At 45.0% G+C, this 26759-nt stretch overlaps 1 protein-coding gene across 3 annotated transcripts in view; it reads right to left on the minus strand.

Moving 5' to 3' along the window:
- Nucleotides 1–26759, minus strand: part of TAF7L (TATA-box binding protein associated factor 7 like) — a 238510-nt gene that overhangs the window by 165794 nt on the left and 45957 nt on the right. For all 3 annotated transcript variants that reach the window (XM_069213409.1, XM_069213399.1, XM_069213392.1), the window contains exon 2: nt 296–360. In XM_069213409.1, coding sequence (XP_069069510.1) covers nt 296–308 — 13 coding nt within the window. In that variant the 5' untranslated portion in view covers nt 309–360. The remainder of the gene's footprint in view (nt 1–295; nt 361–26759) is intronic.

Raw genomic sequence — 26759 nt, forward strand, 5'->3', positions numbered from 1 at the left:
TTCTGTATGTACTATACACTTATTTTGATAAATCAATAAAAATGTTCAACTAAGTGCTGTGTACTAGATTAAACAACAACTAGAACAGTTGGGGAAAATATCTAATCAGATTAAGTATAGTTAAGAGTGCCAACATACCTTCTAAGTGAGGTCTGCCCATGTGACAACGTTTTCAAATTTTAAACATTCTCACAGTGATTTAAAACATATTTACTAACATAAAACTAGCATTCTTTCATTACTTTGACAGGTAAAAGTCCCGGAGACAAATAAAAGTTTAAATTGTACTCATTACTTGTGGAAGTCATCTTGTGTTTCCTTGTGCCATATAAGGTTACAGGCACTTGCTTGATTCACAAACTAAATGTAAGAGAAAAAGACAAAAAGTTAATTACAAAATTAAATCTCATGACTATGACTTCTAATTAATTCAGCTGGTGTTTGCTATATAAGTAACTTCTCTAAAATAACAAAATGCTCAGTGTGCAATAAAATATATCCCTTCCCCCCATCCCCCGATACAGTTGATGCTCCCAGAGGTGCGAAGGAATAAGCTACTCAACTTTAATAGTAAGAACTTTAATGTAAGTCTGTGCAAAAGCTAAAAACAGACGCTACTACTCAGCTTTAGGCCCTTACACCGTTTTGTGTGTGACACCTGCATGACTAATCGTAATTTCTATGAAAATTAAGCAATAAAATATCGTGATAGAACTGGATCATTGGGGTAGGCAGGTTGGGTAGATGCTTAGAACTAAGAACTAAGAACTAACGTTTGTGAAACAAGAGCGCAAGCTGAACAAAAGCTAACAAGCACTTGCAATGCAATGGGTCTCGCATTTCCTCGAGTTAGAGCTATTGGCATTGTAAATTCGTAACTGGACCTTTCTTGTCAGATATATTGGACACAGCAGTGCCTAGCTAGATGAAAAACATCTAAGATAGAAGGGAATGTTATCAATAAGCAACACGCTTAAATATAGCAGTGTGGGCTTTTTTTGGCAGTAAGAATCAGTAGAAGACATGGCAAGTGTGCTGTCCGCCAAATACCGCACTTGTGAGGCATACAGTAGAAATGACGCTTGCATGGCTTTCTCAACCAGAAAATCAAAAGTAAAACATTAGTTGGTATAAGCGAGCCTATTCAAAGCGCCATGACAGCCAAGAGCTGGGGTGCAAAGGAATGACAAAAAAGGCAAATGGCAAACACAGTCAAACATATCAGCAATCGTGCAATTATCCGTGTAACAGGGTCAGTCTGCAAGGCAGTAACAAAACCTCCCCAAGGCGAGACAAATGGAACGCATTTACCAATGATATCAAAAGATTTTTGAAAGGCAAGTCCACAAATGAATGAACGTGATTGGCGTGAGGTGGGCATGGTTAAAAGCTCGCAATACTTACAATAGGTCAAAACTCTTGTACACTCGACCTAAAAACAGTTCACCAGTAGCAATAACTTGATATAGTAATGGGATGAGGACAATTTACATTGGCATCCTGTAGGAAGTTGGCTCTGTATGTGCTATTTCAAAGTAAGGAATAGCATGCACAGAGTCCAAGGGTTCCCCTTAGAGGTAAAGTAGTGGTAAAAATAGATAATACTAATGCTCTATTTTGTGGTAGTGTGGTCGAGCAGTAGGCTTATCCAAGGAGTAGTGTTAAGCATTTGTTGTACATACACATAGACAATAAATGAGGTACACACACTCAGACAAATCCAGCCAATAGGTTTTGTATAGAAAAATATTTTTTCTTAGTTTATTTTAAGAACCACAGGTTCAAATTTAACATGTAATATCTTGTTTGAAAGGTATTGCAGGTAAGTACATTAGGAACTTTGAATCATTTCAATTGCATGTATACTTCTCAAGTTATTCACAAATAGCTATTTCAAAAGTGGACACTTAGTGCAATTTTCACAGTTCCTGGGGGAGGTAAGTTTTTGTTAGTTTTACCAGGTAAGTAAGACACTTACAGGGTTCAGTTCTTGGTCCAAGGTAGCCCACCGTTGGGGGTTCAGAGCACCCCCAAAGTTACCACACCAGCAGCTCAGGGCCGGTCAGGTGCAGAGTTCAAAGTGGTGCCCAAAACGCATAGGCTTCAATGGAGAGAAGGGGGTGCCCCGGTTCCGGTCTGCTTGCAGGTAAGTACCCACGTCTTCGGAGGGCAGACCAGGGGGGTTTTGTAGGGCACCGGGGGGGACACAAGCCCACACAGAAATTTCACCCTCAGCGGCGCGGGGGCGGCCGGGTGCAGTGTTAGAACAAGCGTCGGGTTCGCAATGGAAGTCAATGAGAGATCAAGGGATCTCTTCAGCGCTGCAGGCAGGCAAGGGGGGGCTTCCTCGGGGAAACCTCCACTTGGGCAAGGGAGAGGGACTCCTGGGGGTCACTTCTGCAGTGAAAGTCCGGTCCTTCAGGTCCTGGGGGCTGCGGGTGCAGGGTCTTTTCCAGGCGTCGGGACTTAGGTTTCAGAGAGTCGCGGTCAGGGGAAGCCTCGGGATTCCCTCTGCAGGCGGCGCTGTGGGGGCTCAGGGGGGACAGGTTTTGGTACTCACAGTCATAGAGTAGTCCGGGGGTCCTCCCTGAGGTGGTGGTTCTCCACCAGCCGAGTCGGGGTCGCCGGGTGCAGTGTTGCAAGTCTCACGCTTCTTGCGGGGAGATTGCAGGGCTCTTTAAAGCTGCTCCTTTGGATAAAGTTGCAGTCTTTTTGGAGCAGGTCCGCTGTCCTCGGGAGTTTCTTGTCGTCGTCGAAGCAGGGCAGTCCTCAGAGGATTCAGAGGTCGCTGGTCCCTTTGGAAGGCGTCGCTGGAGCAGAGTTCTTTGGAAGGCAGGAGACAGGCCGGTGAGTTTCTGGAGCCAAGGCAGTTGTTGTCTTCTGGTCTTCCTCTGCAGGGGTTTTCAGCTAGGCAGTCCTTCTTCTTGTAGTTGCAGGAATCTAATTTTCTAGGGTTCAGGGTAGCCCTTAAATACTAAATTTAAGGGCGTGTTTAGGTCTGGGGGGTTAGTAGCCAATGGCTACTAGCCCTGAGGGTGGGTACACCCTCTTTGTGCCTCCTCCCAAGGGGAGGGGGTCAAATTCCTATCCCTATTGGGGGAATCCTCCTTCTTCAAGATGGAGGATTTCTAAAAGTCAGAGGCACCTCATCTCAGGACACCTTAGGGGCTGTCCTGACTGGCCAGTGTCTCCTCCTTGTTTTTCTCATTATCTCTCCTGGACTTGCTGCCAAAAGTGGGGGCTGGGTCCAGGAGGCGGGCATCTCCACTAGCTGGAGTGCCCTGGGGCATTGTAACACGAAGCTTGAGCCTTTGAAGCTCACTGCTAGGTGTTACAGTTCCTGCAGGGGGGAGGTGTGAAGCACCTCCACCCAGAGCAGGCTTTGTTTCTGTCCTCAGAGAGCACAAAGGCTCTCACCGCATGAGGTCAGACACTCGTCTCTCAGCAGCAGGCTGGCACAGACCAGTCAGTCCTGCACTGAACAATTGGGTAAAATACAGGGGGAATCTCTAAGATGCCCTCTGTGTGCATTTTTTAATAAATCCAACACTGGCATCAGTGTGGGTTTATTATTCTGAGAAGTTTGATACTAAACTTCCCAGTATTCAGTGTAGCCATTATAGAGCTGTGGAGTTCGTTTTTGACAGACTCCCAGCCCATATACTCTTATGGCTACCCTGCACTTACAATGTCTAAGGTTTTGCTTAGACACTGTAGGGGCATAGTGCTCATGCACATATGCCCTCACCTGTGGTATAGTGCACCCTGCCTTAGGGCTGTAAGGCCTACTAGAGGGGTGACTTACCTATGCCACAGGCAGTGGGAGGTTGGCATGGCACCCTGAGGGGAGTGCCATGTCGACTTAGTCATTTTCTCCCCATCAGCACACACAAGCTCCAAGCAGTGTGTCTGTGCTGAGTGAGGGGTCCCTAGGGTGGCATAAGACATGCTGCAGCCCTTAGAGACCTTCCCTGGCATCAGGGCCCTTGGTACCAGGGGTACCAGTTACAAGGGACTTACCTAGGTGCCAGGGTTGTGCCAATTGTGGAAACCATGGTACATTTTAGGTGAAAGAACACTGGTGCTGGGGCCTGGTTAGCAGGGTCCCAGCACACTTCTCAGTCAAGTCAGCATCAGTATCAGGCAAAAAGTGGGGGGTAACTGCAACAAGGAGCCATTTCTTTACACATCCATAAACTTTAGCATCTAAAACAACAGACTTTTTTCCTTTGGTCATAACTAAGATAATAGTCTTTCCTAGCTGAATCTTCTCACAGCAAGCCATCAATTTCTGCTTGAACATTTGGAAATCTACAAAGAGAAATGCAGTTTTCTAGGCCACAGACTATTCTTAGTCATCCATTGATGAGCTATCTGGAAGAAACCAGCTATTGGACCCAAACACCCAAAAAACATGTACCCACAGAAAAAAAAAATACCTTACCAGAAAACTGCGGTTTAAACATTTAGAAACCTCTCTTTTTCCACACATCCGCAGCTTACTCCACATCTCAGAGAAAAATAATACTGGCTATGGGTGATAATTAATGTACCACCGTCACCCATTACCAGGACACGAGATCTACATTCATTTCCCTACTTTGAAATAATTGGGGTTGCTGAATTATAGTGTATATGCACCACCAATTACCCATTCAATCATCCTTGAGATGACAAGAAGAATTAGCAAATGGTGACAAAGAAACACAGTAGGGGAGTCCAGCTACTGACTGTGAAAGGTGGTCAAAGACAAAGAAAATTGAGTGACAGTAGAAAGAGGGAAAGCACAAGGCCGGGGTTAAACAAGCATTTGCAATGCAATGGGTCTTGCATTTTTTTCCTTGAGTTAGAGCTATTAGTACTGTAAATACCTAACTGGACTTTTCTTGCCACATAAATTGAAAGTGAAAAGAAAACAGCAAGCCGATCCAAAGCGCCATGGCCGCCATGAGTGTGAAGGAGAGACAAAAAGAAAAATAAGTTTGCTCGCAGTCAAACATATTGGCAATCATGAAATTATCCATATAACAGGGACATTCTGCAAGGTGGTAACAAAACCTCTCCAAGGCGGGACAAACGTAAAGCATTTACCAATGATACGAAAGGATTTTTGAGAGGGAAGCTCACAAATGAGTGAAAGTGATGGGCGTGGTTAAGAGCACACGATTCTCACAACAGGTCAAAGTGCATGCACGCTCGAACTAAAAAGGAGACAGGGGTTAGAACCCACGACCAAACTTGCCCTCCTTCACAATTTGGAATGTATTAAATAACGTGGCATATCATACAATTTTGTGTAGTATGACCAATTGCTATATAATGGAAATATACTTTTAATATTGAGAAGTTCTACTGGCCCCTGTTCTCAAAAATGGCAAATCTTATCTGCCATGATTAGAGTAAAAGGCTTTTATCACAACAAATGTGTTCAACGAGTAGTTTACATTATCAGTGCACTGTGTGATTCTTAGAATAAAAGGTTGGAGGCCTTGTAAAACCAAGAGACTAGTTCTTTGCTGCTTTCATGGAGTACCAATACTATAAACTTAATTCTTAGGAGGAGACTCTCCTCTGCATTTTAAATAGGCATGTACCCTCTGCCCTGAGAGCCCAATTGCGTGTGAAACAGGTAATCTGACTTATTATAGCACTGGCTTCATGCTAATTTAGCATGTACACAGAGGCATAGGCCTGTCCTTAGTAATGTGAGGTCCAGAACTGGTTCTGTAATCTGGAAATGTGCATCAAGTAAGACATCATAGTGGGCATTTGACACACGCCTGTGTCCTTGGTGCATCACATAAACAGGTGGTGGCAGCACACAATGTTTTGTGAATCTTGAGTGAGACAGTGTAAATTCACAGTCTCATGTGAAACCCATAAACTTATGCTGACATTCCATGTGTGTCAGAGTGCTTTTATGTGCAGTTAATGCATAGCAAATGTGTGAAAGTAGGACCTGGTATATTTTGTGAGTCTGAGTACTGAGGCCAGTGAGATCCATTTTGGATGCTCATGGCTTAGCATTGCACAAGATGGAGGAATAGGTTTCCTTCCCCTAGGTAGGGGAGTGTACTACCTGAATGTCTATGGCTGGACTGTGGAGAGCCAGACACAGTCGTGAGGGTAGGTTGAAGCAAGATTCTCCTTAGAAATTTAATGAGGGCCTTACTAGCAAGGTGCTATTGATTAGTCCTTCCTGGGTACTGCCATTTTCCAGGGACTGCATATTCTGTTGAACATGAAAACGTTTCTAGGCAGGGCTTACTCTTTTGTATGTCTCTGAATACTGCAACAGGAAGGCTGATGACAGCAGTGGGATCACACATCATTCTGTCTCTGTTTTAGATACTCCTGCAGACAGCCAGCTCCATTGGCAGCTGCTGTGAGAGCCACCCATTCACATAAAAGCTGTGTTTGAGGCTAACCTGAAAATGGCATTTGAAAGAAAACCAACCAAAACTAGTTCTGAATCTTTACAGAGTGGATTCACATCTCCTATCTGGAAAATGTATAAAAGTGGCACCAAAACCATCCCATTTTGATCCATTCCCAAGACTTTCATTGCTAAGGAATATAGTGCTACAGAGAGTACTCAAAGAGCCACTGTGCAACCATGACTAGTGCCCACCTGAGAACCAGTCTCCGGAAGGTGTTGGGACATCATCTGAAGTCTTCACTTTCTACTGGAGTAGTATGTGAAGTGTCTGCCAGCCTGCCCACTTGGAGAGAGCAGGGTGTGCCTGGCTGTGCAGGAGGTGAGACTATCTGGAAGAAGAAGCCCAGTGTGGTCCTGGCAGCGAAAGCACACATTAAAAGCAGTTTACCCCAGAGAAAAAAGCCAGGAGTGATCCAAATTCTGAAGGGGTCCTTCTAGTCGCTCTGTGCAATTTCGGAGTAAGTGGTATTAAAAGTATAAAAGCTCATGTACAAGTATTTTGCTCAGCAGTCCCCCGAGGGCTTGAAGGTCACTGCCAACAGTAGAAAGTGAGAAGCTGTGCTGCCTCTGAAGTGGCGAGTCCAGATCAGGCCGAGACCACAAATGCCAATGACAATATTATGAATGACTGGCCCAGAGGCTGCAACTGCTGAAGCTAAGCACTTCCTGCAGGCAGACAGAAGATCACCTCAGCAGAAGATTAATTCTGCTGTGTAGATGTGCTCTCACCAGTTTCATCCTTTGAACACTGTTCCAAAACAAGTCTGATTCTGTGGATCCGAGAGAAAAGGAGCCACCACTAAGAGGCCAGGAGCATCAACCGCATCTGTTGCATCACTACAACTGCAATGATAACTGGAAGACAAACATGGGGCTTAGTTCGCACCTGGGCAAAAGGCCAGTGCACAGATGAGTCTGCGCATGTGCCCGAGACTTTTGCTGCAGAGTAAAAGACATTAACTGAGTTGCACATTTGATCAGTGAGAGTATTTAACATTATCTGCACCTGTACCTGTTCGATGCCTATGTCTTTAGTGTGTTGGGGAATGTAGCCGTAGAGGGGAGCAAGGGCTCTGATAAAGGAGGATGTTGCACCTCAATGATATATGGAACTTAGATTACAATGCTGCATTACGCTACTGTGAAGTTCTGTTATACTGAGTTCTGTTGTGAAATTAAAGTACTTTTTTAATAAAAGAAAAGCATTTTGATGAACAATACATTATTGTGTCTGTGGCTGACATGTTCTGGGCACTTTCCCCAAAAACTTTCACCTGGCAAATCACATCAACTACCACGGTTAGCGCCCAATAGCCTCTGTCTGCCCAATGGCCAATCAAGCATTGTCTGACACTAACCTTATGTTATATTGGTCGAAAGGATATGGTGATTTTTAGCCTTGACATTCCCAATATCACACCTTCTCATAATTATTAATCATTACGTTTGAACCAATCAGAATGGGAACTCTTCCAAGATAAATTTTGCTTGCATTGTAGGTCACATAATGAAACATTTATGTTGCACAGAGTTTGATATCCTTGCATGCCCTAGCAATCCAAATCATAACTTAATGAATCGCCACATTGTTGTGGAGAATGTAGCTCACACAGTTTACTTTACATTAGACAATAAGTTTGTATTTTCTATTTAAGCAATCAGAATAACAGAAAAAATAAAGAAAGCATTTCTAAATGAATTCTTGAGTAGTTGCATTATATTGTCAACCTTACTTGTAGTGATATGAACTTCAATAGAAGGAAAGTTCATTAGTTGCTGCATAAAATCATTGAGAGAAGAGAGACTGCCCATCATACTCAGAGAATGTGTAAATTACAATCTCTAGTGTTGCATATTAGAGAAGGATATGAAAAATGGATTCATAGTCCTAGGGAAATGTGAGGCCATACATTCCGGTTGCCCATAGGTAGTGAAGAGGACCTTTTCATGCTTATGACACCACACAATATTTATAATAATGGGGGAAAATGGCATTGCATACTTGGGTCATCCCATAATAAACATTAAAACGGCTTATGCATAGGGAAGAAGAACCTCATATGCTTATGACATCACACAATAAACATTTAGTCTTTACATGTATAGGAAAGGGGAGGATCAAATGCTTAAGGTATCACACAAAAAAACAGCCCTGATATAGCCTTCCACGCTTATGAAAGTGGGCCAATATTATTTTAACTGCCCGTGGAAAAAGGTGCAACACGTGCTTATGACATCACACAATGAACATTATATCTCTCCATGATTAGGTTAGAAAAGTCTTGCATACTCACAACATCACACAATAAACATTATTACTGTCCAGTGACAGAGAAAAGGACCCATAAATACTGATTGTATCACACATTACACAATCTAACTGCTCATGAATGTAGAAGAGTTGCCTCTCGTGCTTTTGAAATCATTAACATACATTGTAACCGACCTTAGATAAGGAAAAGGTCCCTACGCGGCTTATGTTGTCACACAAAAAATATTCTAACTGCCCATGGTTGAGATGCAGAAACATGGCTTGCCTTATGTCTTCACAAACCAAATGTTTTAATATCTTAGGGCCAGATGTAGGAAAGAAGGAAATTGCGACTTGCAATTTGCGAGTCCGTGCGACTCGCAAATTGCAAGTCGCAATTTGCTATGCAGACACCTTCTGCAACTCGCAATGCGGTCGCAAAGACCCACCTCATTAATATTAATGATGTGGGTCGCAGTTTGCGACCCCATTGCGAGTATGGGCACTCACGGGGATGGTGGCCTGCTGGAGACAGCAGACCACCATGTCCGTGACTGCTTTTTAATAAAGCATTTTTTTTTTTTTTTCTATCTGCAGCCCGGTTTCCTTAAAGGAAAACGAGCTGCACTTAGAAAAAAAAAACGAAACCTTTAGTTTCAGTATTTTTCAGAGCAGGCAGTGGTCCATAGGACCACTACCTGCTCTGAAAAATTATTTTTGTTTCCATTCACAAAGGGGAAGGGGTCACATGGGGACCCCTTCCCGTTTGCGACTGGGTTACCATCCACTTCAAGTGGAAGGTAACTGCGATTTCATTTGCGACCGCTTTTGGATCTGACTCGCAAAATGCATTTCTGCATCGTGGAGAGGCTTTTGCGCCTCGCAAACGGCGTTTTCCACCGTTTGCGATGCGCAAATCCTTTCCTACATCTGGCCCTTAGAGAGAGACCAGAATTGAAACACTGTTGGGTTGCTTTGGTTTATAAGAATCCAACGTATAATGGTCTATATGGAGTTGTGTGGACGGAACTGCTATTATTGATGCATTGCAACATTTGTCTTTTTGGGTTGGTAGAAGAAAAGGGCAACACTGGCATTCTTTATCTACGATCTTATGACTTGGTAAAGGAGTGAGGGGATTTGTGTGGTATGCAGGTAATAGCCACTGCAAGAGTGGAATGTGGTTTCAAAGGTCTATACAGAGACTTCTTTTCAGCTAGGAATAAAGCCAGTATGTTGTATACTGTTGAGAAGATGTTACATTTGAGGCCCAGATGTGCAACACAGTCCTTCAGTTCCGGGAGAGATAATATCACTCTCTGCACACACATTTGGACCAAGAAATCGTTTAAAGCCCAAATAGCAATGAAGGGAGTGAGGTGGTATTGTAGCATAGTATTTTGTACTTGTAGACAAGAGATCAAATTAAGTGCATAAATTCAGGATTTCAAAGCTTATCTTTCGTATCTATCAAACTAAGGCTGCCACTATACAAGATCTCCTGTAACACCTTGTTGCCCAAATGAAAAGTTCATGAATAGTGTGCATTCAGCTTTTTTGGTTTTACTTAAATTTCAAACTATATGATCAACAACATTTGGAATCTACTTAACAAAACTATTAAGATAATTAAAAAAATAAAATAATAATAACCCTAAAAAAAGAATGAAACCTCCAACTAATAAATCTGAAAGTTTCAATGACCATGATAAGGCCTTAGATAAATATATTTTGATTGGAATGAGAATAGGGTGAAGTAAAAATTAATCATACACTGACCACATCTTATTTTGAAATATGTTGTATTTTTAACCCTCCTACACATCAGGGTGAACTAATGCATGTTTTCACCTGTCCATTATGTCTTGGAAAGGTGTCTTTTGGTAACTCCCTGAGCGGTAGTTTATCAGTACTTCTGGTGCCACAAGGGATTGTGGGAGCAGGGCAGCACTTTCTAGTTGACCCCAAACTGCTTATCTCTTTCTCCGAGACAAGGTATCAAGCTACTCTTTTAGAGTAGTGAGATAATGCTAAATCTGTGGGAAAATTTCGGGCATATAACCATGAGGTAACAATGTTACCCAAAAAGTGGTTTCTCCCCAGGGATTTTCTGCGGGACCTAAACGTGTGGATAACTGTTTACACTTCTTCACTAAATGTAAAGAAAACCCTTCATTGAGGCCCTTGAGGCCTAGTTCACCATTTTCTAGCATGTGCTCGCCTCTGCCGCTGAAAAAAGGTAGGTTTCTGAAGCTCAACCAAGAACAGCATACACATGAACGATTCCCGGATATAACTGTTAAAACACAGATCCCACGTCCACCATGGAGCAGGCCTCACCAGCCCATGCCTGTTGAGGTGTTCTTCGCAGGTCTTCCTACACATTAATTACAACAAAAAAAAAAATCAAGCAGTGAGCGTCTCTCTACCCAACCAAATGCTTCCTCCTTACTCACTCCAAAAACATATTATCTTTGCTAACACACAGAATGTGTACATCATCCCAAAACAAAATTGGCACTAAAAACGTGCTTGGTGCTCGACAAGAAAGTGTTGATATTCCTCGTATGCTTACCACATTACCTTCATTGCGCGTAGCATCCAAGTGATTACAGTAATTACCGCAAACAGAATTAATTAGAGAAGATTTAATCATTTCTGGATACAAAATGCATTACTCCTAAGAGTGAGGCATACTGCTAAGGAAATGTCTTCCAAGTTCTAACTGTACATTTACCGTAATATAAACAAATAACAGATTGCAAAATGGAAGAGATGAATTGCCATTTTTGTAGTACTGTGTTTATCACATCTTAGACAGACTCTCAAATGTCACAGAACTGTCACATAATTTGAATCTCACCCAACCCCTTTCCTACAAAAGCAAAAAAGTAGCAAGCCTTTCCACCAAATGTATGCTTAACTAATGACAAGTCTTTCATCTCTGGCCTATAGATATGCAAACATGAATTTAATTAAACTGTTGGCACTTACTGCAGTACTGCGATTCACTTGCTCCAAGGGCAGCACCTCCACTAAGGCGGAGGAGTGGCGCCCCATTTGTTTTTACAAAAAGGAAAAATAAAATGATAACGTACGTTACATTATCATTTTATATTTCTTTGAAGGGTGGGGCAGGGCTGGGCTGGAAGGAGTGGGGCAGAGGAGGGCTATGTGCATACAACGTGTGCATGTTCTCTACCCAGATGTATAGCACAGCCGGGCAGAGAACATGCACAGACTCCCATTCCCAGTCTGAGCGGCGAAGAAGGCCGCTCAGGCCAATCATTGGCTGGGAGCCTGTGCAGCCGGGAAGAGGACAGAGGGGACCCCAGAACCCCTGTCCCTTTGCGCCCTGTCCGGTCCCGCCCCGCCACCCCTTTTCAGTGGCAGCCTGACTGACTTCCTCCTCTTTCATACCTATAGTCCCATGCACTTTTTACCTTTGATACCCAGGTGTGTGTAAACCAAAGGGGGTGTTGCTGCTTTTACAAAGAAAAAACATTTTTTCCCCCCCGAGATTACAGTTCTTGTAAAAGGCAACATCTATAGGTTGAAATAGATTTTAAAAAATAAAAAATAAAAAAAACACATTTCTCACTGAGTTTATATAAAATAAAGGAAAAGGTTGGACCTTGAATTTTTACGCAGTTTCCACATTTTGCTGTATACTGTAAAATATCTAGGGTGACTAGAATTTTAAAGTAAAAATTGAAAGTAAAACAGTGGACCTAAGCGAGCCAATTGAAAGCGCCATTAGCATGAGCGCGATGGCGAGAGACAAAGGGAAAAAGAAGTTTGCTCACAGTCAAACATATCAGCAATCATGCAACTATGCATGTAACAGGGTCAGTCTGCAAGGCGGTAATAATAATAACCTTCCCAAGGTGGGACAAACGTAAAGCATTTACCAATGATAACAAATAATTTTTGAAAGTTGCACGCTGAACCTAAAAATGTTCAGCAGAGCAGGAAATCCAAAAGGTCACACTGCTAAAGCTCACACATTTCAAGTATTTCAACATATCCCTGCTGTAAAGAGTTTGAGGTTTCAGCTTGCAAATATGCTGTTATAAACTGTCATTACATTTTTCAATTGTAAAGCAATATTACTTAGCCACTGATGTCCGATGCCTTAAATATTATAATTACACCAACACACAGGGAGCTACTATCTGGAGCTACTAACTTGCAGCTCAACTGCACTACAAGGTGGAATATTCCCGCCCAAGCACTGAGAAACATTGGTGCTTTATTGACCAGGCAGTAGCGGCCATACACATTTGGAAACTTCCATGGCTACCAAAGGCAGACCGACCACCTGGAGCATACATATCCCTCTGTGTTGCATGCCGCTGTGGGATGAGGTGCAGACACGGAAAGATCTTTCCACTCCTATCCACCCTCAGACACTAATACTAGGGAACCCAAACATTCCTACCGCACTGTCAGGGCCCTAGCTATAACATATGGCAGGAGCAGTGCTTAATTTGTAAATAAAACAATGCCGGTGCCCAAAGCTGTCTTCTGAAGCATCCAGCTTCTGCATTTAAATATGCGAGCACAGAATACTGAGGTAGCGTGACACTAAACCCATCTCAGGCCTCTTTAATCCATTTACAGCCACTCCTTGCCCCTTCAGTTCACTTTTGCAGCTTTTAGCTTACTGCCTTTGTGACACTTTTTTGTTTTTCTCATCCTCAGTCGTTCCCATATGTGTCTTTTGCGTGCAGTAAATGCATACATAATATCTTAGTAAGGAAATTATATTTTGGGATACCTTTACTACTTAGCCTCGAATGTGGACACCTCCTGTTCGGTTAGCTGTTCTCCTACAGGGTCAACTAGCTCTACATCAACAGTTGACTTTCAAACACTGTTTGCATACCAGTAGTCATTAGATTCTCCCTGTTTGTCAAGAATCTTGGTCAGAAAAACCTCAGTGCTTCAGGCTCTCAAAAGAAAGTAGGGTTTCCTGGTCTCCCAGGTTAACCCCAACCTGACTGCAGCAAGACAATTAAGTCTTGCAATTTGGTCACAGCAGTTCAACTGTGGTTCAGATAGGACTTCTCTATGAAAAAATCAATTTGAGTTTGGCAACTGATATTTTTAGTCTGCAGAATAGCGGATCTATCTGTGAACCGGTTAATTTCAAGATTTTGTTCTACACTCGCAGAAAGAGTAAATCACATCAGCACATCACCAAAGCTCTGAGATTGTCAGACGATTTGCCTTTCCCCCCCAAACCCCTCCCATAAAATAAAATTAAAAAATTTCAACAAAAAAAAAAAAAAAAAAACAGGCCAGAGGAACACCATTCTGAGTACCTACTTGGCAACTAAACAGAACAGTTGCGCTTCGTTTGGTTGGAAGTAACCAAATTAGAATTTCTGAAAGCCTACTCATTCAGCAGTTTTGGCTGGTCGCTACCAAGAACAGTTACGAGCAGTCTGCGGCTCCTCTTATTTTTTTTGGGCAGTCTAGAGAGGTACAGGCAGCCTAAACACAATTCAATTGTCTTTTTTGTGTTTAGGCACTAAATTAGCATTTTCTTCTAGTCTAGCTGCTGGGCAGATTTTGTTCATTATTTAGTTATCCAGCAAAACAGACCTTCATAGATGGAAAAAAAAAAACTAAAACAAACAAACAAAAAATGTATATAAAAAAGGGGTAAATTCTACTCGGTTTGTATTTTAGCAAACAATGTCATTACACTCAAAAAGGATCTTGTTCAGTTTCTAACATTTATGGGATCCATTTTGCAACAGAGGACACTGGGTCCTCGCCGTTTGCATCTAATGTGAGAGAAAATATATATATATTATTTTTAAAAGCACAAAAGAATTCAGATGACATTTCGAGCTAAGTGGAAAATAACATGAAAACCGTTAAAGTGCACACTTGTGAAAAATTGAGGATTAGCAAAACTGGACTGTTTAAGGATACTTCCTGAAAGAAATGTGGGTCTGTATACCACACATATGGATAGAACGTAATTTTATGGTTTAAGTTCCAGGGATCTATGATAAGGATTGTAATGTTATGACACAGGCTAACCTGCGAAACATAAAAAATGGCGAGAAATTGAGTTGAGGAACCTAAATGAACTATGACTGATAATCTAGTCGTCAAAACAGGAGTTGTTGGTATTGGTGCCCTAGAAAACAGTTTATAAAGATATTGTTCCACAGTGTATTATTAACCCCAATGAAGGAATGTTTTTGAAAATAATGCTTTGGACTATATTTTTATGAGATTATATTTATCACACAATATTCTGGTAGCATACCTCTACATATAAGGCACGATGCCTTGACACACCTTCTCTTTCGCACGCAGCCAAGTAGGCCTTTGCATTATAGCTGAAACATGACTGAATTATTTCCGACCTACTGCTTTCTTAATGGCCAAGTTTTGGTTCTGCTGAAGTTTAAACAACGGGAACTCAGGAAGATCCAAATTGACATTATCAAAATAGTCCATCAGTGGCAATATGTGCCGACTTGATCTTCACACTAGATAACCTGGGCAGGAGCAGGAGAACTTTGCCTAACAGACATAACGTCAGAAAGCTTGAGGCATATACTTTAACTGTTGGGTGGGAGAAAGCTCTGGACACCCAGGGAATAAAACGTCAGCTGCCAGCACCAAAGGGAGTCATAGAAAAGGCGTACTTACAAATATAGCATATCTAGCAAAGTGTGTAGCTTGGCTTTAACTGAAAGATAGACCCATTCCCATTAAAGTGAAAACTACAATAGGGTTGTGGCGCCAATTCTTGTGACAATGGCATGTATGACAATTACACCAACTATGTTGATTTTGTTTCCTGATTTTTGACAACAAAGGAAGACTGCTTGGCTGTCTTACTCGGACTGGTCTGTGCTATCCAAGTGAACAGGTTTATGCAAAATTCCAGGCTAGTGTTTCCAATCTCAGATCTTTTCCACAACACATCAGGCCGATAGGTAACGACACCACACATAGCACCTAGTCTCAGTGGAGCTGTTCATTTGCACAGGTATGGGTCCGACCAAAATTGTTGAGCCTGTCTCCAATGAGTGCAAGTATCTTCCCCATGGAAATAATGAAGTACTTATATAGCATTCAAGATGCTAGAGAGGTTGTCCCCTCCTACTACAGCTCACAGAATACCTGTAACATACACAGTACACACTCAAAATGCCTCCCACAGGGCCCCTGGCACTCCTGGACCTAGACCTGCTCTGTTACTCCAACAAACCTATTCCACTCTGTCTGTTTAGAGGTTAGGTAGATCACAATTACTGCCTGTTCAAATTACCCACATACCTGCAGTGCCCTGTAGGAAAGTGCCCCTTTTGGGCATGGTCACCCACACTGCACTGGATTCCTGCTAAACAGGTCCTCAGTGCGAGTGCTCTTTCTCTAAAACAAGGTAAAAGGTCTATTTGTAAACAATTGGCACCCACTCCAGTACCTGTGTAAGTCCCCACTAAATGGTACTCCTGGTACCTAGGGCCTGGGTACTAGGGAGCGCACTTAAGTGCTACAGCATGTATTTTGCTACCTTAAAGGACCCCCCCCCCCTAAAAAACTGCACACAGCCTGCCATTGCATACTGCGTGTCATGGTGCAAGCCATGAGTGAAAACATGGCACACACACTGTGTGCCATGCTTCAGTCACTGCATCAAACTATATTTAAGTCACCCTCTACAGCAGGCCTTAGAGCCCTGAGGCAAGGTGTATTATAGTTGATGTGAGGACATATCTGCATGAGCAGGTATGCCACTGTCTAGTTCAATTACTTAGACATTGCAAGTGAACAGGGAAGTCATCTTAAGGTAAGTACTGGGCAATGGTCAGCATGGGTTACCCAGCTTCACTGAAACCTATGGTGGTTGGTAACAAACACCTCATCTTAATAAATCCAGACTGATGCCAGCCTTGGATTTATTATAGTCTGCCACCTATAACCTACTTGTTCTCTAGTGTGCTGGCTGACTGGTACCGACCATCTTGCCACCACAGACATGTTTTCTCTACCCCTGGAGGCAAAAGCCCACGCTCTTAGAAGTCAGAAACAATGCCTCCTCCACAGCTAGTTATCACCTCGTCCAGCAGGATAGCTAGTGAATCTGCTTACTAAGCCAGGGACTTCAAAGACCCTACCACCTTTAGTATACAACCCAAGCTTTCCCCAGACCTGGGAGTTGCCACAACCCTGCCCTGAGGCCCATCTGGCACCATGACAGGTGGGTAATTAGGTAGGAGTGGTGCCCTACCAGGCTAGTCACAGCCCTAAGATGGGCAGACTGATGTGCTCCATGCAAGAAGGGTTCCACCATCTTGTTTTTGGTGGAACTAGGAATTCTGGGACAGGGTTAGGTCCACTTCGAATAGGAAGTGGTCATTTAGGGGGTGTAGTCTCCCCCCGGAGAAAGTAGACCATTGGCTATTACACTGCACCCCACTAAACGCCCCTTAGTTCAGAATTTAATTGGCCCTCTGACACCAAAAGAACAGATTTGTCCGACCGTAGAAAGAAGAGGACAAAAACAAAGTCAAAGAAGCAAGAACTGTGGACTGCTGGTGGATTTTTGGCACAAAACCCTGCCTGCTTACTTGCTCCTGTCCCAACAATGGAGTCAACCTGACTCATCCTGCAGCTGTGCATTCTCTAAGAGCCTCGGAGGGCCTCCAGCACTTCACCAAGCAGTCAGCATCTCCCATGAAGTGGAGGAGCCACTTCCCTGCACCCTGCAGGTACCAACCACAACATCTTTTTCACTGTTTTGCTGACTACCAGGTCCACCGACTCAGCAGCCGCCATGGAGGAGGTCACAGAGCTCCAGCAGGACCAACATGTCTACCCACCAAGTGAGAAGACCCCAAGACATGCCTGAGCAGATGTGCAACAATACCCAGGGTACCAGTCCCCCCCAACCCCCCCCCCAGCATCCAAAGCTTATTGAAGTCCAGAATGGATTCAAACACCGCAACCAGAGACCAGCCGTCAAGGGACATCGCATTACAGAGGCCATCACAGACAATGGTCCAGCTGCTCTGGTTTTGTCCATCCTTGCAGGTCCACCAAAGAATTGTGGGTGCCTTGACGCGAGACCACCAGACGACCAAAACCAGCTGCACCCCAGGTACATGTGTTCCTTTGCTCTCATGACACTGACCGACTGAATCATCCCCTGATGGGAGCTCCCAGTCTTGTCCCCAAGTCCACGTCTGCAGCCCGTTACTGCGTAGAGCTCCTCAAAGCAAACTGCGCAGTGCACAAGGCACCCGACCCATCCACCAACTCTGCACCAGACAACTCACGGCAGGTAAAACTGAATTGCTGGTCTTTGTGACCTTGTCCCCTAACAGCCAAAGCCCTAAAGGGGACTTCTGAGAATCGACTGCTAAGACCCCATATGCAGTAATAGTACTTTATCCAAAGTTAGTCCCTTTACCGCTTCAACGTGCATCTGAGTGAATTTTTACTTACTTGCAAAAGTTGATACACTGCAACTGTACTTACCTTCTTTTGAAGTTTTTCTGGTGTTCAAGTATTCTATAAAATTAACTATATTTTTATAAACATTGGTCTCGGTTTTCTTCTTGGGTGAGTCTCACTGTGTGTACAACAAATGCTATCCTCTGATAAGTCTAAATTGCTCGCTCACCTATCACAAAAAAGAGCACTTGAGATTATCATTTTAACCCCTGTAAACAAAAAAGGGTAGTCCGGACTATTTGCAGTGTCCCCTTACATTTTGAACATTATGGAGATCACCAGCTTCCTACGTGCCCCTTGCTCACAGTCGGATATGGAGGTTCAAGCAAGCTATGTGAGGGACCCAATGCCCAGTGTGCTGGTAACTTGTAAGCAGTTGGGCTCAAGCTAAGTTACAGGCTCTAAGCAAATGCCCGAAAACTCACCCAGTCACTGACTTTGTGATATAATGCTGCATTCTGCCACCTCAGAGGTCGCTGATAGATGTTGCTTTACCTAATGTCCCAAATCTGAGATGCCAGTCTCAACATAATTAATATGGCTCTCACAGGCTGCAAATGGTGTCCCTATGTGCCAAATGCCTTTCAAGACAGTGTTCTTCTCCCCATCTCCCTCTGATCCTCACACAATCTGTCTCCTGACAATCCAAAGCTACTTCTAGGTCCTTTTGTTGTCAATGCCCTATAGCTGACACTGACACTGCATCAATAATTACTGAAGTGGCAGCTCACAGGGTGCAAAAGAGGGAACAGGTAACCAGTTATGATGGACCAAGGAGCCCAGGGCCTATCTATAATTCATACACTGGGACTCATTAAATATGGCATGATCAGCAGGAGGTGTGTGTTTCGACAATGCAAGCAACAGACAAAATGAAACTTGTCCTTCTCTAGGCTCCCTCTGCAAATTCCAGGTACTGTAGCTTTGAAAGGTGTTAAATACGTAAATTAACATACCTAAAGTCTGGTTTGTTTTCAATAGCATACACAAGGTTAGGAGGCTGCTTCAAAGCGCTAATAAACAAACAACAGAAAACAAAAGCAAACTCCTTTGATCACAGGATAAATATTTGCACTTATCTACCATGGCACACCTTCTTTAATATAGCTCAAATACACACATTAGACATAATACATGATCACTGATATTAATCTGATGAGATCAAGGCACCAAGGATAATAGTAAAACAGCGAACACATTTTTTCTTAAAAACATTTTTATTGGCATTTTAAGAACAATAATATCACTCACCATTGGTTAACATTTTTGTTTTTTGGGAGTGGAGCACTTTATATTCAAAAAAGAAAAAACAATGAACCTCGTTGTAATAGTACCAGTCGGGAGGAATCCTCTCTTCTCTCTTAAACCAGCAGGCTTTCCTAGAGCAAGAGTCAAACTAAGACAGCACATTTCTCCTATTCAATCAACAGAGGTACTCACATTTTCCACCGCTGCTGTTTTCAGGTGGAGTTGCACACTTTATATGCCCCGGTTTCACTAACTTCAAGACACTGAGCTCTCAATGTTCCCAGATGGCTGCATGAGACAGTGATAGAGGGACTCCAAGCTAACACCAATGGTACCCCAGACTTTGAGGATATTCAGAGAATTACAACCTAGCTAAAAAAAAAAACAAGAAAAAAAAAAAAAGAAACGGGTGGGGGAAAAACAAAAAGCAACAAAGAAAGGGCAAAAAAGAAAGTCTCTGTGGGGGTTGGGTCCTATATATTGTGTTTGGCAATGTGGGGTGTAGGAAACGCACACAGCTACAGTGAATATGTATCCGGGTGTGTGGCGCATAGTCTTTATGGGCTTATAAGGGGGAATGGTGGTGACTGCTGTAGGACAGTCACTCTGTGCCCGGGGCCCCCACTACATTCTATGCCCCACATAAGGGCCAGCGGAATAGGATGGTAGACAAAAGGTGCTCTTTACGTGTGGGGACCAGCCCCTGTCTCCTTCACTACACCCACACCGCTCGTCTCCCTCATACTCACTCTCATTCACATCCTCCAGGTCAGAATGAGGGTTCCAAATGGGGTGCTCCCATTTCTCCAGAACCTCTGCCCACTGTCCCGGCATAGGATGTCTCCTGACCCCCTTGGGCATCCTCCCTGCATAATATGCTCTCTTCATCTCTGGTCCATGCTCGTCTGTGCTGTCCCCAACCCACGTGTCCACAACCGGTCCAGACCAAGATCTCCACACCAGCATGATCCTACGCCTACCTAGCGCAAGTGCCAAGTCCAGAAATCTACTTGCAACTGTGTGTGCCTAGGGCACTCATCCAGCTTCCGCTTCCTACCCTCAAGAGGCAGGTGTCCACTATGCAAGGAAGGGGGCGTCCTAGTGTCCTGTGCAGACGGAGTATCACTTCAGCCTAAAACGTCTGAAGCATGTGGCAGTTCCAAAGCATGTGTTGGAAGTCTGCATCAAGCCCATCAGCAACTGGTACACTCCCGGGACTTATCCCCATAGATAACCTGCAGTCTGTGTGGGGTGAGGTAGGTCATGTGTTAGAGGTTTAATTGTATATATTTAAGTTTGGTGTTGCAGGAGACCGTCTTGGGTAAGCCATTATCCTTTCCCATTCCCAGTCTTCAACCTCTTGGCCCAGGATACCCTCCCATCTTGTCCTAAGTGCCCCTAGTGGCCGCCACCCCATCATATTCAGCGACTAGTAATACCAGGACACCAGCCGACGCGCTGAGCCCAGATTAGGGAGCTGTTGAAGCCCACAGTGTTGTGGGGGGGGAAGAGAGGGGGAACTCTCCCTGTGTTCTGTAAGTCAGCATGTGTGCGCAGCAATGCCCCATATATCAGGAACTGGCCACTGGGTAGCACGTATTGCTCCATTAGTACCTCCAGAAACTTGAGGGCACCCAACTCGAAGCATTCCCCCACTGTCTCCACTCTACCTTCAGTCCAAGTCTGGAGTTGACCCACTGTAAAATAGCTAACTGGCCTCCCATATGGTAGCCCAACCAGTGGCAACGCCAGTGCATACAATGACGCCCTTCGAATTCTTATTCTATATCTGCGCCAACAATTCAGGGCCACCTGCAGCAGGGATACTCAGCTGGGAGATCACCACATCCGCACGCAGCAAACTGGCCAAACAAAGTCCCTGGTATGGCGCCAGTCCCACAAGGTCCAAGTCACTCCTGTGGGTCTTATCAAGCCACTGGGATACCCACTGCATCTGAGCCGCTAAGTAGTACAGTTCGAAGTCTGGGACCCCCAGGCCTCCTGTAATGGGTGGATGCCGTAGCACTCCAAGGAATAACCTGTGGCGGCTCCCGTCACAGATTAACTCCCGAAGCAAAACATTTAGTCGAAGCCATGTCACTGGGAACTTAAGTGGGAGATTAGCAAAAAAGTATAGTAACCGAGGGAGCATCACCATCTTGGAGACCAATACTCGGGCCATTAATGGTAATCGTAAGGATCTCCAAAAAGTGACACAGGAGCCAAGGGAGATGAATGCTCTACCCAGGTTTCCCTCATGCATGTCTTCCAGCTGATGGTATATTTGGATACCCAAGCATTTAAAGGTCACAGGCGACCAGGCAAGCCTAGGGGATAAGTCCAGCAGTGCGGGTGTATCGCAGGGGAACAAGCAAGTATTGGTGCTGTTGACCCTCAGCCCGGAAAGCACTCCAAAGTCGCTTAGAGAGAGATAATTTGCTCGTGGGCATCTACCCGTATACCACTGCCCCTCTCCTTTCTATAGAACAGTTCTGCCAATGGTTCAATTGTCAGGGCAAATAGCAAGGGTGAGAGTGGGCAACCTTGGCGGGTGCCTCGTGAGATGTCACAAGCAGCCAAGATGGTAGTACTAGTCCTGTCTCATGCAGTCAGCTTTGTATAAAGCAGGGCAACCCATTTAACCCAGGCCTACCACACACCCAACTGGCGCATGAACTTAGTAAGGTATGCCCAACGCACTGAGGCAAAGGCCTTCAAAAGATCCACTAACATGAGCACTGTTCTCAGTAGGCTCTGGACTTCAGGGTGGCTAAGGACGTGGTACAGTCGCCTAAGACTGAAGGATGTTCTATAGTATGGGATAAAGCCATTCCGGTCTCTGTGAACCACTTCCGGCATGTAAGGAAGTAACTGGGTTGCTAATATCTTACTCAGGACTTTGAAGTCCATGTTGAGCATGGGCAGTGGGCGGTATGCTGTGACCGGCATAACCAAAAGCCCGTTTATCGGAAGAAGGATGACAGTAGCACACGATGTGGTGTTGGGGAGATGGCCCACCCTCAGGGACTCCTTGTATAGTTCCTCCAGCCATGGGGCCAAAAGGCCCACGTCTTGTACAACTCCACTGGGAGTGTCCATCTGGGCCAGGAGTCTTACCAGTGGCCATATCTATAATGGCGTGGTGCATTTCCTGGAATGTCATAGGTCCTCCCAGAGTTTCCTGCCTTTCCAGGGTCAATGTTGTGAGAGGGAGTCTGTCCAAGAGGTCTTCATGCGCATCGTCAGGGAATTCCCCTGGGTTACTATATAAAATCTCATAATACATTCTGGTCATTTATGTCCCCTGGGCAATAGAATTGTGTTCTGGTGTCTGACACTAGGTGTGTGATGGAGGCACTCCGTGGCGGATAAGCCACGCTAGCAACCTTCCCGACTTGCCTTTGTTGTTGTGCATTTTTGTTATGTATGTTCTCTAGTTGTGGCATCTCAATTTTTCTAATATGACCCGATATAGCTCTTTTGTATCTAGCAAAAGTCGATGAGTAGATGGGTCAGGTCCCAAGGAATCGTCTACTGCTTGCAGTGTGGTATCTAAATTGTGCAGTTCTGCACCGAGTTCTTTGCTGACTCCCATAGATTGTCCCCTGCAGTGGCCCCGAACAACAACCTTAAATGCCTCCCACTCCACCAGAGGAGACAACGTCATGCCCTGACTGGTGTCAAAGTATTCTATGATTGCCGTTGATAGTTTGACTCTATAACTGGGATCTTCCAGGGCTGCCAGCGCCACATCGGAATCGCCGGCCTTTGGTCTATGGGGAGGAGACCCAGAAGCAAGGGGCTGTGTTTGGAGAGGGTCCAGCCCAAGAACTCAGTGTATGTGATATATTGACACAACCTCAGCAAACATATAAGTATATCCAATCTTGTGTGGAGAGCGTATATATGTGAATGAAAGGAGTAATCTCTCTCACTGCCATGTTGCGCTCGCCAAATGTCCAATAGCTCCCAGTCCTGTAGCTAGTTCCAGAACCCTGCAGCTACTCTATGGGTAGGGGTCCCAGGCAGGGGGTGGTGGGAAGGGGCAGTGGGAGGTGGTTGTGGAGGAAATCGATGTAGGAGTACATCTGTGACACAGTTAAAATACCCTACAGCCAGCAGCCTTCCACCCACTACCGGTCCCAGTGGTGCAAACAAAGACATTTTCTCTGTGTTGGGTATGTATATACTTCCCAGTGTCACACTTTTTCCAGCAGCCTTTCTTTCACCAGTATGCAACGGCTCTCTGCATCAATCAGCAAGCTTATATTTTCAAAAGGGATTCCAGTTCTAACCCCTGAACGTGCCAGGTCATGCAGAGAAGCCCCATTTGCCCGTTAACCATAAAGTCACTTTTAACAAGGGTATACTTCAATCAACTCCCAAACTGTTCCACAGCCTCCCCTGTTGCTCTGCCCAGTAAGGATCCTCCAGAGACAAAACATAACACATTTCCCAACAGTAGACTCCCCAAACCCAGGGCCGCATGGTAACAGCCAGCCACCCAAACTTACAGGAAGCAGCATAAATAGGAATAGGTGCATTTCTACAAGACACCTAAAGTGGGTCAAGTAGGAGGGTGCAGTCAAGAAAGAAGAAGTCAATGGACGCAAGTCCGCTCAGGTCCATGTGGTACAGATTCGTAAGGGGTTCCCTGGTTAAGACCTAATTTGTGGCCAGCGGTGTGTTTGGGGACTCTCTGGTCAGCAGGGCTGGGTTCCAACAAGTGTGTTGCTGACTTCAGGGTCGCTTAAGGCACACAGCACTACTCCAAAGTTAGATAATGTTATCTACAGACTGCACGGTCGCCACTGGCTGCTCTGCCCGTGCCAGAACATATCTCTCCGATTCTCTAGGTTGTCTTTCACAAGAGACGTCTGGTTCTGACTCAGTGCATGTACACAATGCACTTTCTGCTCTGCCTCCATCTTTGTCGGTCTCCGCGGGCTGTTCCCGTTCCTGGTCCTCCAGACTTTCTTCCGTGGCCTACGTCTGTGCTCTCAAGGCGCACTGGAAGTGCTTCCAGGAAGCTCTTCATTTATTGCCATCCAAACAGCCCCACACTGTCTGTGGGTCCTCACAGAAATGGGTTTTGCCATCCAACATAACTAAGCTTTACAGGAAACAGAGAATATTATAACCATTCTTTCCTTAGTGTTTTTATTTTCACCTTCATATAACAGCCCCCCTTAGATTGCACAGCAGCCCTCTAGTCTGGAAACACCAGCTTCTTGCCATTACCAATGGTATACAGGTCATTGATGCAGGCCCGCTGCAGTAGCATATCCCTATAGTTGAGCAACCTTGCCACCACCGGACGGTGATGCCAACCAGGGGCCGGTGGTTGGGCAGGCACTCTGTACGCACGATCCAGGGTAAAAAAAAAATGCATCAGATGATTCAGGGAAACTTCATTATTCATCCAACATCTGAGGTAAGACTCCATATCGCTGCCTTCAGAGCCCTCCGGAAGTCACTCTATACGTACATTGTTCCACCAACTGTGGCCCTCAGCAGCTTCCACCCAGTGTTCTAGCATAGGCACTCTGTCAGTTGGTGCCGCCACTTGTCTAGCTAGGTCTGCTTGTGCAAGGAATACTTCCTCGAGGTCCGTGTCTACTTCAGTCACCCCGCCCGCAGGTTTATGGTGCTTTACTCTCAGCAGGCTCAGTCCCACTGATACTGCACCAATGTCCTACTGTAGAACAGACTGTCAGCTGCCACTGCCAGTATTCTGTCAAATTGTGTTTGCAGAGGTGGAGTCACACCCCAGAGTCTGTTGACTCTTCTTGCATGGCTGGCGCAGGCTCTGTCGCCGCCGTTGGAGTACTGGCCTGTTTGGCCCTAGGTTTTCCTATGGCCAACTGGCAATGCAGGGACCAACAGCCCCATCCACAGCAGTACAGTTCGGGGAAAGAAAGGCAAGGGCCAATACAGGTGTGTGTTAATAGCCGTTCTCCAGAGGTGGTCTAGTTCGACTGAAGCACTGCGTCACAATCAGAACAGTATCACCAGGGTCTTAGGGGATGACTGTGCACTGACTCATCATATGCACTAGGTATCTAATTGGCAAGAGTTCTTGCTGGGGCATCGGTTCCTCGAACTCCCATCCAGAAGACCCTGTATGTCTTTCATTCCCCTGACTGGCCAGGGTCCAAGAGTTTCTCTGCTGCATGCAGGGGCAAATCTGTGCCCACCCATTCAATGAAGGCCCTGCGCTGAGGTAGCAAAAGTTAGAGTCTGTACCCCTTCAGGTCACAGTTGTTTGGGTATAGGGCCCTGCAACCGTCAGGAGCTCTGCTGAAGGAGGTAGCTACCAATGATCACCGTTTGCAGCAGTACTAGGCTTCCTGAAAGGACTTTTCTCATATATCCCTCTCTGGTTCCAGGCTGCGGCGTTGTCCAAAGTCCAGCCTTAGCTGCGCCACTTCACTGCATGGGCCCACCAAACCAGAGAAACAATAATAGGGCACAGGCCAGGTCTTTAATGGCCCCGTTGACAGCTGCTGCTGTTCTGTTTTTTGTGGTTGTGTGTAAGACTTTTGATGCATGCCTAGTAACCCCACACTTCTGCAGGGTCACTCAGGCGCCATAGGCCAAGGCGCCTGCAAGGGATCACAGGATTGGGCGTGTGTCTCAGCCCCCACCGCCCACCCAGTCGACCTATAGGCTTGACGGTGCTGCTGGGTACCGCGGCTATGCCAACAATGAACAAATACAACTCAGGAGCACTCGATCAGCCCTGCAGGGCTAGGGGTCTAGGCCACGTGTGCGGCCCACTCTCCAACCGATCCCAGGCCCCTGGCTGTCGAGCCAGCTCTCGTACAGTACTCACCTGACACAATCGGTGCTGGGCAATTTAGCAGGAGAACACAAAGGCTGGAGCAAAGCAATTTAATTACGTGTCTGCCATCTTGGCTTGGTAGCCACACTCCAGCCCGCTTCACCCCCTCCCCCCCAAAACAGTGCACACATTTAACATAGTCTTGGGCAATATGAGATATAGATCGCTGGCAGGAGGGAAAGAGAGGGGATAAAGATAAAGTGATATATGTTGGGGTGAACACTTGTGACACCGCTTCTATGTGTTAATGTATTGCTTTATTACTTAATGCTGAAATGGCGTAAAATTTTTGTGCTTTTGAGTCTGCGTTATTGGACCAGATTGCCAAGTCTATCGTGCTAAATAGACGGACAATTACAGAAATCAAATATGATGCTGATGACATCAGTTGAATAATATAATCTTTAAGTAGGTCTGTGTGGGGGGATGAGGGAGGCTCTTAGACACTGGGGATTTAAATGATTAGCATGTGGGAGTGTATGTAT

Source organism: Pleurodeles waltl, chromosome 2_1 (assembly GCF_031143425.1).
Source record: "Pleurodeles waltl isolate 20211129_DDA chromosome 2_1, aPleWal1.hap1.20221129, whole genome shotgun sequence".
NCBI lineage: Eukaryota > Metazoa > Chordata > Amphibia > Caudata > Salamandridae > Pleurodeles > Pleurodeles waltl.